Raw genomic sequence first — 15473 nt, forward strand, 5'->3', positions numbered from 1 at the left:
ATTTGTAACACTAATATGGGAAAGAAATAAAAAAAAGCCATTTTGGATAATATCAGTAATCTTAATTATGTTTTGAAATAATAAGATAATAATAATAATAATAATAATAATAATGTTTTATTTTGTATATTGTAAAACTATAATTGCGTATTTTTTACTATAATATAATATTTTTATTTAAATTTAATTCACTACAGTTATTAAAAGCAAATATGTAAACATTACAATTTAAGAGAAAATACAACTTCAAATTACACACACACAAAAAAAATTGGTAACCATGTAAAACTGTCTGTGCATTAATTTGAATGTGCCTAGCATAGACTGTAAAAAAATAGGTGCCTAGTTGCATTTATGTAACAATCCCACTTGCATCCAGATGGGGGCGGTATTGCTTCACTGAATCCCAGTGTTTCTGGCTTTGGTTCTCACAAAACCCCTCTGACATTCCAATCCGCTGAGCTCTCAGGATTTCTCCTAATGTATTTTCAATGCACTCACTTATAAGCTTTGTATTGGCTAGAACTGCAGAGAGCATGTAAGGCGTCTCTCAAAAGAGCTCCTGTTTGGAGACATCATCTGACTCTCTTTAACATACATGAACAGACACTCGCACAGGAAGCAGTCACACTTTAGATTAAAAACTATAAAGTATAATCAATTTAACCGGTATAATCATGGGACAGACTTTGAGAGGTATATTTGAGTCGAAAATAAGACTAATAAGCTTGTACATGCTTTTATTGCAGTATTAGTAATAATCTAGAGAGACGACAGCTTTGGACTGCTTGCACCAAGGTTTTCCGCTCACCTCCATAAATGTTTCTGCCCAGATTCGCGAGCGAACATGCAGTATGGCACTCGTCCCTCGCTCCAACAGGCCAACGTTACACGTAAGAGTCCAGCAATCCACACTGGAGCAAGACTAGCACATCAGAAAAACAGAGAGATAATAATCAGTTTATGGAAGTTTACAGAACTATTTCATCACAGTGCATTTTAGCTCATGTCATAACTCATTACAAACCCTTCATAACTGCAGATATTCAAATAAACATTTGGCACTGAATTGTAATGATGCTATAAAAGACGTGCCCTTTAAACAAACACAGATCATGCAAGTTAAATTTCCTGCCAGAAATAAATAAAATCACCATAAAAGCATGCCTGGCTGTCATTTGAGAGCATTAATTAAAAACCCAACAATAATTATGAATGTGAAGATCCGGACCATGGGAAAGACATTAGCGTCACGAGCCAACGGCAGTGACAAAGGACCTAATGTTAGCGTCTTGTGCATCGACTGCTTTAAATTAGTGGGAAATCACTAGAAGAGTCACAGGACTGTAAAATCCTGCCTACAGTTGCCTGAAGTCAAATTCCAACCCACAGATGCAATAACATGTAACTCAATGGTTTTTACGAGCTGTGCATTACCACGTTCATCAACGGATCCTTGTAACATCAAATTTGTTTCATTAGGAGGGTGGGGGAAAAAATTATCACAGAACATACATCTTTTCCTATAGTGGTACCACCTTTACATGGGGCCCCCCAGCTCTTGTACTGCATGTAATATTTATACTATATATCTATATATATTACAAATAGTTAAGAAAAATAAACTTGATTTTTTTTTTAATTGATTTTTTTTTATTGATTTTTTATAAAAATAAATAAATAAATAAACACACACACACACACACACACACACACACACATACATATATATATACAAATATATTCACATATAATTTTTATATATTTGTAATTTTTATGTACATTCATTATTTAAGTTAATGGTTAAAACAAGAAAAACTATTTTTTAAAAGACAATAAGACAATAAGAAAAATATAATATAATATAATATAATACTGTATAATATATGCAAAAAGGTCAAGTACATTTATCTTTTTCAATATTTTTATGTCTATTTGGTAACACTTTACAATAAGTTTTCATAAGTTAACATTAGTTAATGCATTAACTAATATTAACTAACAATAAGCAATTCATGTTTCAGTATTTATTCATCTTTGTAAGTAAAAGTATAACTATTCATTGTTAGTTCATAAGTTCAGGTCCATTACATGATATGAACAGGTACAACTTTTGATTTTAATAACGTATAAGTAAATGTTTAAATTAAGTAAGATTAATAAATGCTTTTTTTCATTGATAGTTCATGTTAACTAATGTTAACAACTGAAGCCTTATTGTAAAGTGTTGCCGTCTATTAACACCTCATCCTAGTCGAGAGATGTCCAACCTAGGTTGGACCTTTTGAGTCCTGTAACACATCTCCACTGTTCACTAACAGAACATGTCAACAGAGACTCCTGCTCTCCCTCAACAAAATTAGCACAAGGGAACAGGCGAAGAAATAAATAGCCCTCTAGGAACACTTCATCAAGCAAGAGATGATAAATGTGGGCGATTGAGCGCAACAGGCGACAAAGCCCCCTTTCATTTGGTCAGGTACAGCTACCTACAGCTGGACTACACAACCAGCTGCTGTCTGAGAGAGCTGGTAGCTGGAGCGGTTAATGACGCAGAGAACAACGGGGAATTAGAGGGTAGAGCGAGGACATTTCGGCAGACCCATCACTCTGGAGAGTAATGAGGTCATTAATGGTCACGCACATACGCAAGCACACAAATACGCACACATGCACCTAGACCGACCAAGCAAAACATCTTTAATGGCAGCCAATCAGTCAGAGTAGATCTTTGACCTTGTATGACTTGACCTTCTTCTGAGTTACTACACTAGTGAACGAAAGGTCTCGCTGTATTCTCATGACCTCAGACGCCATATTGGATGTGTTTGTTCAACATTTGCATTTCTCAATGAAGATAATCCCGAATGTATGCATTCAAAATGGTGGTAAAATATTGAGATAAATTGAGAAAACGCTAAAGTTTTGTGAGTGAACGCGAAAGCATTGAAACAATTTTTCCTCCCATTTAATTTTTTTCATCACTATGTCACTTTGGGATCTCCGTACATTTAATACTGAATTAAAATAGTTAATTTTAATGTAAAAATTGACCGTTTTACCCAATATATGTGTGGGTTATGTATTTTATTCCCAAATTAGAGTATAATCCCAGCTGAAATGTTCGGCGGAGACCATTGCCACCGATGTTCTCTACCATCAACTTAGCTCACGATGCTTTTGGGAAATGCAGCCCTGGTTTGTTGTTCTTAGCTGCTGTAACCCTTAAATGCATGAATGTTTCGCCAATCGTTTTGACATATTCGGGTCTTTAGCGACCCGGATCTATATCTCACATGGATGGATCTCAACCTGTCGCGATAATATAAAACTTTTCTGATATTATTTATATAAGCATATTTTGTTACCTTTTGGAGCTCGGAAGGGTTCAGTTTGAGCAGATGTTTTATACCATCATCACTGTCCTCATAAGAGCTCATTTCCCAGTACATTCAGCATCTGGCTCATATTCTCAAAACTATCATTTTCAACATCTTCAAAATCAATATTGTGAGCTTCTTCACCAGATCCACCATCAAGTGACAGTAACACTAACATTTGTTTGCGTTCAGTACTTGCTCTGCAGTAAATCACTGAGCCATTTAAAGTTTTGCTGATGATATTTCCTACTCTTTTGTTTTCTGCCTGCGATAACTATAAGTGAAATGTCACTTCATCATTGTGTATCAGACATTGCAACCTTGTGGAATAAAGGTGAATTGCTCTTATTCAGTCATCAAAGATTAAATTATTGTTGAGCAGAAAAAATATATTTACACTGTTACACACCTCGGGTCGTTAGCGACCCAATAAAAATTTATTTTTTTATTTTTTGACAAACATTGTTTATAATAAATTGATTGAGGAATACTAAGAAGGTTGCAGTCTAACTTTAAACTAACTTTTTTTTTCTTAATTCTTTTTAAATGAATGAGGAGGAGGGTAGTGAATGACATCCCGGGTCACTAAAGACCCGAGGTATGCGTTTAAGGGTTAAGAAGTTCTCTCAGCATGGCCGAGCTGGTGTTTAGTTAGTCTCCCAGCCTGACCAGCTGAAAAGTTTCCAAAACCCACTCCAAAATCAGCCAACAGACCAGCCTGACAAGGCTAGGAGACCAACTAAGACCAGCAAGCCAGTTCATGACAGTATAAGATGTCGGGAAGTCATTAGCTTACTAACTACTGGAATCAATTTCAAGAAGTGCTAATTGGGTTATTTGAGTTGCTGACTATGCAGAGTGTTTCAAATGACTCACTTATGAGGTTCTGGTTCAGTTAGGATGTTGTCTCCCTATTTAGGCAGCTCTCTAGGTTTCTGAACAGAGCTAATGTTTCACTCACTTTCTCTGTGTTTTGCCTTTTTTATAAACTTTTTTCCCTCTTCACATTGAAGAAATCTCACCAGATTGGTCAGCTGAGACAGCTCGCCCTTGTGCGTTTCCCTCTTCTCGATGTGGTGTTCCCGTGCCGCGTCTCGCAAAGGAGGCTGCTCGGTAGAAGACTGCTGGAGCTAAAGACAGAGTGAGAAAAAGGGAACAGAACATTGAATGGAAACTCGCCACCCTTTTGGACATTGTGGACTCTGACATCACGGTTCAATCTGTACTGACGCCCTCTGACTCAACACTGACATTCAGCCGTGAGCTCAACGGGAGGGACACAACGTGCAGGACACAAGGGGTATTTTGCAACAGATGTCTGAATTTTACTCAACTTCTCCATTGTGTAGACTCATACTCTCCTCAAAACCAAGAAAACACCCTAAAACAGCATGAGAAACTGAACAAACAACCACTTCGGAGAGGAGTTCTGCACAATCCCAGATGTAACAGCAGTTTTGTGTTACGAATCATCCATACGCCCATCAGATGGGACAGAATAGAGAGACGGGTGTAGAAACGTATAACTTGTAGAAAATAGAAATATGTCCCCAACTTGTTGGGAAATAATCATTACATTTATGGAGATTCAAATAAAAAAATTTAACGTGAGATCCCTTATTTGTTCAGATCATTTGTGAGCTCTTGGAGAGGGAAGTGTTGTTGAGCGGTCTCTCATAAGAAGCTCTGATTAAGCTGATGGCTGTGTTTATATAGATAGCAGTGGGACGTGAAGACCGAAGGGAAGCAGATTGAGATGAGAGTATGGCAGGAGGATCAAAGGCTGGTTTAATGCCCTTGGGTGGGGCTGTTCGAGGGACAGGGTGGACATATTAGGAAATATGGATGGATGAGTGGCGTGTTCATGTGTTTGGTATATGCATTTGAGACAGTATTGGGACATACTGGGTGTTACTGACAGCGGATGTCCCTTGAGTTTAAATTTAGCTTGTCATCAAGCTCTGTCCCCTTTAAAGGGTTAGTTCTCCCAAGAATGAAAATTCTGTCAGTAATTACTCACCCTTATGTCGTTCCAACCCCGTAAGACTTTCGTTCATCTTCGAAACACATATTAAGATATTTTTGATGAAATCTGAAACTTAGGCTCACTATTGGCCGATGCTGGTCATGTGCATGATGCTGGCCAATAGTGAGCCTACGTTCTGTTACACTGTTACACTACGTGAACTCACTCAGAGGCCCACACAGAAGAAAATGAATAGTTGAATAAAGTTATTTTTGTGTTTTTTTGCGCACAAAAAGTATTCTCGTCGCTTGATAAACTTAAGGTTGAGCCACTGTAGTCACTTGGACTATTTTAATGATGTCTTTACTAACTTGTCTGGGATGGCAGATATCGATTACGTAGAAGCATATGAAGGAGTGAGACAGCTCTCAGATTTCATCAAAAATATCTTAATTTGTTTTCAGAAGATGAACGAAAGTCTTACGGGGTTGGAACAACATTAGGGTGAGTAATTACTGACAGAATTTTCATTTTTTGGTGAACTATCCCTTTAAGAGCTTCTGTTCTCTCCTCACATGACTGCATGTGAGTCTCCTGTCTAATATCTTTACAGCATAAGTTGCTACAGATTAACATCTTAAGAAAATCTCAAAAAAAAAAAAAAAAAAAACTATAATGTTTTTTCCATGAGGAAAATTAAACATTTTATTTCAACTAAGGCTTTTTACATGACTATTTTCATTACAATTTTGCACAAACATTTTTTTTTTCTTCATATTATAATAATGAGAATGACATTTTTCCATTGCGTTAATGAGAATTCTCATGAAAATAATGTATTCAAGCCTAAGGGTCTACAAATAGGCTTCATTTTTCATTTTGGGTGATATATGACCCAGACACGTTCCTGATAAGTTTCATTTGATTCACATGTACTGTAAACAGTGCTTTAAAAGAAAAGCCTGATAGATCAAAGTCATGCATATAATGACAGACAGCGCTCCAGTATTATTTACTTCATCAGGTGAACCCTGATCAAATCTCTGCCCTGCAGTTAACCCTGGGCGTCTTACCTTGAGGTTCAAAGGGTTGACTATGTTGTGGGTGGTGCAGTTAACAGGCCCCTCCGTCGTGACCTCCAGTGGGTAAATGAACCTGTTACTTTGAACCTGAAGTTTCATGGGGCATCTAAGTTGAAGTTGAGTGTGACTGATGCGGCTCGGCCCGTTGTTCACCAACTGAGAGAGAGAGAGAGAGAGAGAGAGAGAAAGAAGAGAGAGAGAGAGAGAGAGAGAGAGAGAGAGAGAGAGAGAGAGCGAGAGAGAGAGAGAGAGAGAGAGAGAGAGAAAGAGAGAGAGAGAGAAAGAGAGCGAGAGAGAGAGAGCGAGAGAAAGAGAGAGAGAGAGAGAGATGAGTCAAGTGTTGTCATAATAAACCCTCTCAAACGCATTGGTTTAACATCAAGGTTGCGGCTTTGTTATTTTCATGATTACACGTACGCCATCACAACCACAGATTAAAGTCGTGCTCCACAGGTGTTTCTGTACTCTCTGGTCATCATAAAAGGATGACTTGATTCCCTTTGCTATTTCAGGACCTATGTGTAACTGTTGGAGATTCTCCATGACAACTTCTCCATGTACAAGTTGTTTGCATGACTCATCTGCAGAATCCTGGCAGAAAGTATGTATAAGGAAACCAAACTGCAAGCAGCAATTACAGCGGCACTCACTGACGTTAAAAAAAATGATATATGAAATGGACTTAAAATTAAATCCAATAAAAAAAATATAAGTTAAATTTATATTATTTTTTAATATTAAATAAAATAACCTAAAATAAAAAATACAATTATGTGTATATGAATATATATATATTCGGTTCATGAAAAGAAATGATGAAATAAAATGATGAAATGATTTGAAGTCTTAAGGTAAAAAAAGTAGAAGGGCAGACATTTTAAATCCTGCAAATGTAACTGCTAGTTGCTAGGCAGCCATACATCCCAAAATTGTACCATAGTGATTTATTGCCATTACTCTGGATTCCTATCAATGACAGGCCACTCTGGCTTCAAGTCCAACTGAAGGACTCAGACAAGGTCTTTACCTCGTAAGTGTGCTGGATGGAGGGTCCAACATCCTGTTCAACCATTACATTCTTGGTCAACTTCCAGTTCGGTGGGGGAAAGAAGACCTTGTCTGGTCTGGAAACACTGTAAAACGAGAGATAAAGAGAAAATGAGAAGGTGAGGGAACAGGGAGAGCTTCCTAGTGAGAGTTCCAGAAGAGCTATGGTCTTGTGAAGCACTTCTAAATGGGTTCTGCATGTGAACTCACCCCTGCAGAATAACATCAGACTGGACCACCACCTCCAGCTTGTAGGGGACGACTTCACTCTGGGAGTTATTCTCATTCTTACTGCAGATGGACAGATGGAGAGCTTAATAAAGAGCATATTTAAGGGCATGTGCAACTAACCTGACCGTATATTACAGATGCATGATATATCAGTGACCATAACAGTGACAATAGTAAAAAATATTAATTGTATTTTTAAATAAATCATTACATTTTTTTATTTATTTAATGTTGTCAATCACATATTTTTAAAATATTAATAAAAATGTGCATTTATTTTATTCCTTAAATATATACATGCATGTGTGTGTGGATTCATATATACAAAATAATTATACACAGTCCACACAAACTTTTATTTTGGATGCTATTAATCGTTTCACAGCCCTAATATGAAGAGTTCAGATGCAAAAGCCTCTATGTGCCATCTGAAATTTTCTTCTAGAATGATCATTTTTATCAAGCTCGTATATATAAGTTCAGTAATTTCACTTAAATGGCAATGAAAATTATTGCCATTTAAGTGAAATTACTGAACTTGATAAAAATGATCTGAACTCTCAGATGCTGAACTGCATCTGAACTCTTTATATATATATATATATATATATATATATAGACAGACATATGTACATTATATATATATATATATATATATATATATATATATATATTATCCATCCGTGCTACTGTATAGATTTTATTTACTGTACAGTATAATGTGAATGTTTATTTTCGAAAACAAATAAATAAATAAAAATAAGTTGTGTTTATTTGTGTATATTTTCAAGTTTCATACCTACGGATCTGTAGGTCAAACTGCACAAATTTGTGTGTGTCCTTGAGACGTGGTACTGTGAATCGCAGTCCGGCCCATAGCTGCAAAAATGTAAACAAAATACATTTCTAAATCATATTTTCCCATAAGGTAATGTGAACTTTATTCCTCCATTTTTATATATACATATATACACACACACACACACACACACACACACACACACACGTACATGTACATTTCATTCATCAGAAAATTTGAGCTAAAACGACCAAAAAATTGGAGCAAACACAAGCAATTTATCATAAAGGAGCCAACAATATTTGCAATGTCACAATACTGAATTGCAGCTGTCCACGGATTACCCCAGAGAATTCTCTACAGCACACAGAACATACAAATCACCCATAATGCACTGTCTACCATAGCAACAGAATGGATGTTGATGTTGGTGGAATGTTTCTTTCCTGTACTCCATCCAAAAAACACAAGTGGAAACACTAAAATGTATCCTCTCTCATTCATCTTAGTGATGTCATGTTTAGCTGCACTGTCAAAAGCACTCCAGTTAGTTACTACCCTCATCCCTAAAGTGCTGAAGTCACCTACACAACCCCAGACTGCATGGGAGTTCCAGCCTCCCTTTTATTATTGTGGTTTTATGCTCCCACCGCACGCACACAAACTCTGGCAATAAGACCCTATACGAGCGGCTCTTGTTTTCACTCATCTCCATGCGTGAGAGTTTGCGTGTGGGTGTCCGTGCGCGTGGGGGTAGGTGTGATTTCTGAATATCTCATTAAATAAGATACGATTACAGATACAGGCCAGTTGTTGCGAGGAACCGCTTTGGTGGTCCTGGAATCTAAAAATAATGACCTAAAATAACGTTAATAATAAAATTGCTGAATAAACCACCCAGATAACCTGCCTTGAACTAATGAGAGCAGTGTTGCTGCGCTGACTGAAACATACAGAGGTGTCTGGATACACATATTGACATGGAGCAGTTTGAACAATCATTTTGGAAAGGGAAACTCCACTCTCTAAGAGGGTAGGGCCTAAATGACTGTCACTTCCTGCATCGCTGGTGGGAACTTCCTGCCTGTCCAAACATGATCTAACACAGCCCTTAACAAGACCCCCGGACAGCACTACGAGTTGACTAACAGGTTAGGTGACTAATAAAGGTTACATGACTAACAGGACACACAATTATGGTTGCTGGAGGTCTGGATTTTATTTGGTAGAATGCTAGTTGTCAGAATTTCCACTTTTCCAGATGTTTTTGATTACTGGATAAGGATAACTGGATTGTTAAAAAATAATTTTATAGAATATATATATATATATATATATATATATATATATATATATATATATATAGTACTGTGCAAAAGTCTTAGGCATGTTAATATCGTTAATATTCTATATATATATATAGAGAGAGAGAGAGAGATAGAGAGAGAGAGAGAGAGGAGAGAGAGAGAGAGAGAGAGAGAGAGAGAGAGACAGAGAGAGACAGATAGACAGACAGATAGATAGATAATATATTTTATATAATATATATTCTATTCTATCTATCTATCCATCCATCCATCCATCCATCCATCCATCCATCCATCCATCCATCCATCCATCCATCCATCCATCCATCCATCCATCCATCCATCCATCCATCCATCCATCCATCCATCCATCATAAGATTCTACACATTTCCATGACTGTCAAAATAACAATTTTACAATTTTCAGACACACTGGGAAATCAGTAAGATTCAATCGCATTTGATAAAAGGTTCTTTTTCAATAACAGTGTGAAACCTCAAGTCACTCTAGTGAAAGAAGAACAGAAAGAAGAGTGTAAGTGTGCTTACGCTGGTGCCTGATTTCATGGGGTTCCCCAGGTCACAGCTGAGGTAACGGGTCTGATTCTCCGTCTCATAACTGCAGGTCAGCTGGGTCAGACTCTGTCCAGAGAAATAGAGAAAAAGACCAGTCATTTCGGAAAACACACACACACACCCCATACACCTGACTCATGTCTTGACTGTTTAGACCAGTTCTGATACTACTGTTGAATGTTACATGTTTGCTCTAAATTATCCTTAGGGATGAAAATATGTTCAAGTAATTCATTAAAACTGGTGTTAGCCCTTTTTGATGCCCATGATCCTCTTGAGAGACACTCCTTCCTTGAATAGTCATTATATATATTCATGTATAAAGACCCATTTATACTGTGTAAGAAAATAATAGTGTTATATTAGAAAGACGTGTCGTTTACCAAATCAAATAATTGATAAAATAATTTTTCAAAGTGTTAAAATATTTTATTTGAATATTTGAATTTATTACATTTTATCATTTCCCTAACCATCAGTTTGAAAACCGCCACATTAAAACTCCGACCGCTGTCAAGTTTTGCCTCACTACGGGATTTCTCATCACATGTCTCCATTAATAAAAAACACATCTTTTCTTGAGTATCAAAGTAACAGAACAAAGGTCTTTCTCAGCTGAAATGCTGAACACGTGTAGGAGTTAATGGATGGGATCTGGCACACGTCCGTGTAATAGGCAGCACCTGGAGGGAGGGTCTCCATATCTCACCTCATTATTGCGGGCTATTCCGCTGTAGTCGGCCTCTGGTGGCAAGACCACATACAGCTCGGCTTCATAAGCTCCGCCTCCATCGTTCTTCGCGTTGAAAGTCAGGGTCAGAGAGTTGTCATCGCCCATGTACACTTCCTTCCTGTCCCTGCAGTACCCAAAACACGAACAAAACATTAAACTCTTGCCTTGGCAGCTAATTTACCTTCTATGGGACTGGGTCTTCAATAGAGTTTATCAAGCGCTGATTTAATCTTAGAGCAATGGTACAAACGTTGTGAGAGGAGTTATTGGCCAATGTTTATTTATACAGGTAGACGTTTGTTCAAATCTCTAACCCAGATTATAAGCAATAGCTTTAGTATGTTAACAAGCACCACTAATTAATCAATTAAAAAGTAGATAGATATACACCTCCATTTTGAAATTTTGTTGTAAAGTATAAACCATGGAGGAAATTACCATTCAAAAGTTTGGGGTCGGTATGATAAAAAAAAAAAAGTTTCTTATGCTCGCATTTATTTGATAAAAAATATATTATTGCATCTAAAATAACTGTTTTCTATTTGAATATATTTTAAAATGCAATTTATTCATGTGATGGCAAAGCTGAATTTTCAGCATCATTACTCCAGTCTTCAGAGTCACATGATCCTTCAGAAATCATTCTAATATGCTGATTTGGTGCACAAAAAACATGTCTTATTAAAAACAGTTGTGCTGCATAAATATTTTGTGAAACCATGATACATTTTCTTCAGGATTTTTTAATGAACAAAGTTCATAATAGAAATCTCCTGTAACATAATAAATGTGTTATTTTTGATCAATCCGTCCTGAATAAAAGCATTAATTTCTTTCAAAAAAGAAAGTGTAATTCTGCTGATCTAGTGGTGAAAAATCACCCAGATCTTTCCAACAGGAAGCCCTTCCTCTTGCATTACACACACATTTCCTATTAAAAACCCCTAATTTCCATTGTAGCAATAAAGTTCAACATGCAACGACAAAGACTGTGAAACATTCCGCAAAGTTCCCTTTTTCTATTCCTACATGTTCCCTCCCCCCCCCCCCCTTTCTTTTCTCTCTACATCTCAGACACAATGAGAAATTCCATGCGAGGGCCACACAGACGCTTCCAATTACCGCCTGGCCTCGTAAAGCCATGCTGGGGAAGCGTACTGAATTCAAGCACTGGCACTCGGCTGGTGGGAGACTCCAACCTACATGGAAGCCGTCGCTTGCTGCACTTTCATAACAAACCCCTTCACATGGCACATATGAGGTTGGGGTCATGTCACAAGAAGGTCAAGATTTTACATTCAATTGCTAATCAAAATAAATATCACGATCCTCACAACAAATTAACACCAGTGAGCTCTAATAATCACATGGAAGTGATTCAGTACAAAAAGTTAATTTGAGTGAAACAGAGAACTTGGCTGGGTTTCCTCAACATGGACCTGGGAAGCAGATGCTGACAGTGGTACCAAAGATAAGCCATGTTGTCCCAGGCATTCTCTGGGAAGCTGTCTAGATGTAGTTTCACATTTTCTCCTAAAGAATAACCCCCTCCAGTGAATTTCCAAGTCGTGATATTCCCTCTGCTTGTTGAATGTCAAGATAATCCAAATCACTCTGTGGAGAGAATTAATGCCCTATGCAGTTTCGTAAATATGTGACCTAAGACAAATGCAACAAATCTGTGATGTTTTTGGTGAGGCGCATTTTTGCGGTCAAAGAATAACAGCAAATGCAAACAAATCGATGTATAAAACACCCACAGATTTCACAAATCAACTGCAGGGAACTGCCATCGTAACTGAAGGGAAAAGGGGGCCGTGGAGATTTCCAAGCCCCAAATTTTCCAAACTTATCCGTTTCATCTATCCAGTTTTTCTTTTTAAAAGCCAAGTCAGCCAATCACAGCACCTGTTGCTTAGTCCTCCTTCCTGTTTTTTGTTTTGTTTTTCTGAAGTCAGTGTGTATCTGTGCATGTGTGTGTCACTATTCTCACCTGGGAAAACTCTATCCATTACTGAGACTTTCTAAAAGCTGTGACTCATCACATATATTTATCTAAATATCTCATCTAAACAGTAGCTGGAATAGCAATTACTCATTTCTCGAGCCTAACATTGTTCTACTTTATATGCGTTTCTGCAAACTTTGCAACAAGCAAACTAAACCCCAGGCCTTTATTGATTTCTTTTGCATTTCTTGCTAATCATCTTACCCGTGCACGGAGAGTTTCAGGTCAGGGACGCAAATGTTGTCCTCTCCACAGTCCAATAAAATCTGGGCCTAGAGCAGAAGCCAGAAAAAAGTTAAGGTCAGTCACTCAATGTCAGAGAGAGATTACTGTATTGTCAATTTGCAACCCATTTTACTTTTGTAATGCGACTTATTTCTGAGTGAAACAGGGTATTACATGAGAAAAAGGACCTGATTTGGTCTTTCAGAAATTGGATAATGAATATTGGGCAACCAGAATGAATCCAGGCAGCAGGGTTGGTTTGCGTAACAAAACTAGCCCAAAGTTGCCCAATGACCCTTCCCCAAATATCAAAACTCAAAATATGCCACTCCCATACCTAGAATGCATATTTTACAGACACTGTATGCGTTATACACAATTCAACTTGAAAATCACTATATAGCAGTAATCAAACGCTTTTTTAAAAGTCTGTTTTAATAAAGGAGCTCCCGATCAGTGCCCTTCCTCACAAAACTCATCATCTAGCACAGTTGTATCATTGTTAGAATGTAAAATGGGTAAAATATCTCAATACAAGCATTTCAGTCAAATAAACCTTTAAAAAAAAAAAATCATCAACCCGCGGCAAGTTTAAAAGTAGCCTAATTCATATTTATTTATATATCTGAATTAAAAATGTATTTTGTTTATTATTATTATTATTATTTTAGAAAAAAATAAAAAATAATCAATAAAGAAGGTAAATTTATTAAAGGAGAAGTTCACTTTTAAAATGAAAATTCTGTCATCATATACTCACCCTCATGTTGTTTCAAAGCTGTATGAATTTCTTTCTTATGCTGAACAGAAAGGAAGATATTTAGAAGAATATCAGTAACCAGACAGTTTTTGGGTCCCAATGACTTCCATAGTAGGAAAAAAATATACTATGGAAGTCATTGGGACCCAAAAACTGTCTGGTTACTGATATTCTTCTAAATATCTTCCTTTCTGTTCAGCATAAGAAAGAAATTCATACAGGTTTGAAACAACATGAGGGTGAGTATATGATGACAGAATTTTCATTTTAAAAGTGAACTTCTCCTTTAAGATTGTGATCCAAAAATAAAAAAATAAAAAAAAGATTCTCAAGCTCGATTTCTTCCCTCATCGGACACAGAATGACTCCAATGTCATTCAAACAGGCATATAATACAATTCATATAACCAATAATGCAATTAAACATCTTTGGGCTCTTTACACAGAAAAAAAATCCAATAAACCTTTACAAACTCCTATTAAACAACTGCAGCTATTTTCAAAAGTCCAAGCAAAGTACTCATGGGATATTTGTAAACAACAGCCCGCAGCACCGAGCTTCATCATAAACAGTCCGTTCAGTTGGGTCAAGTATTAGCGCACGACCACGTAATCGTCAGAGGATAGTGTCGCCTAATATGCAATATGACTATAAACATTACCATTTGCATTGGTAAACATCACTTCTCAGCCGCCTGAAATAACAAGTTTTAGAATGGTAAACAACGCTGAATGAATTCTGGGCTGAAAAGCAGATGTGTATTGGCTTCGAAAATGTATAGAGCTTATTTAAAGGAATAAAGAGCTATGGCTGTTCTATCCGCCACCAACATCCACATCAGAGGCTGCCACCCCTAAACCGCATGCTAGCTGCACGCGACACCACCCAACTCTCACCACACACACAAATATATCCCAAAGCACACACACACACATTAATGAGAGAGAATCCATATCCATATCCAATTTATGAATGAATCTAAAACATCAAGAAAAGGGGAAAGTCGTGCCACGGCTAATTGCTACCACCTGATGCCGTATTTCCAACATGTGCGAGGATGACGCAACATGACGATGAGGATAAAAAAATAGAATGGGAGATTAGAAAGGGCGAAGTGGCTTCCCTGTAATCAGCAATCGCTGAGCTCTAATTACAACCCACCCCTTTCCACAACTCTGAACCTCCTGGAGAGGGTTGTTTGGGTTCACTGCAGCAACCAAACAATTCGAAGACCAAGAGGAGATACAAGAGAAGGTCACATGTGCATATGTCCAAGCCGACCCTCAGCCAAAACCACCATCAAGTGTTTACGGAAGTGTCAGGGTCTGCAAACAGCATGACTGGGTCAGCAAACTGGA

The 15473-nt window shown here is 37.4% G+C and overlaps 1 protein-coding gene across 1 annotated transcript in view; it reads right to left on the minus strand.

The window, feature by feature from the left end:
* The window catches only part of itga5 (integrin, alpha 5 (fibronectin receptor, alpha polypeptide)), a 50247-nt gene that overhangs the window by 1971 nt on the left and 32803 nt on the right, over positions 1 to 15473 (minus strand). Inside the window, exons 19-27 of the mRNA XM_079850145.1 lie at positions 13334 to 13401; positions 11098 to 11245; positions 10362 to 10454; positions 8506 to 8585; positions 7686 to 7766; positions 7456 to 7561; positions 6420 to 6584; positions 4403 to 4510; positions 812 to 925 (exon numbers count right to left, since the gene is read on the minus strand). Coding sequence (XP_079706271.1) covers positions 812 to 925; positions 4403 to 4510; positions 6420 to 6584; positions 7456 to 7561; positions 7686 to 7766; positions 8506 to 8585; positions 10362 to 10454; positions 11098 to 11245; positions 13334 to 13401 — 963 coding nt within the window. The remainder of the gene's footprint in view (positions 1 to 811; positions 926 to 4402; positions 4511 to 6419; positions 6585 to 7455; positions 7562 to 7685; positions 7767 to 8505; positions 8586 to 10361; positions 10455 to 11097; positions 11246 to 13333; positions 13402 to 15473) is intronic.

The sequence above is a fragment of the Squalius cephalus genome (genome assembly GCF_949319135.1).
Source record: "Squalius cephalus genome assembly, chromosome: 18".
NCBI classification, from domain to species: Eukaryota; Metazoa; Chordata; class Actinopteri; order Cypriniformes; family Leuciscidae; genus Squalius; species Squalius cephalus.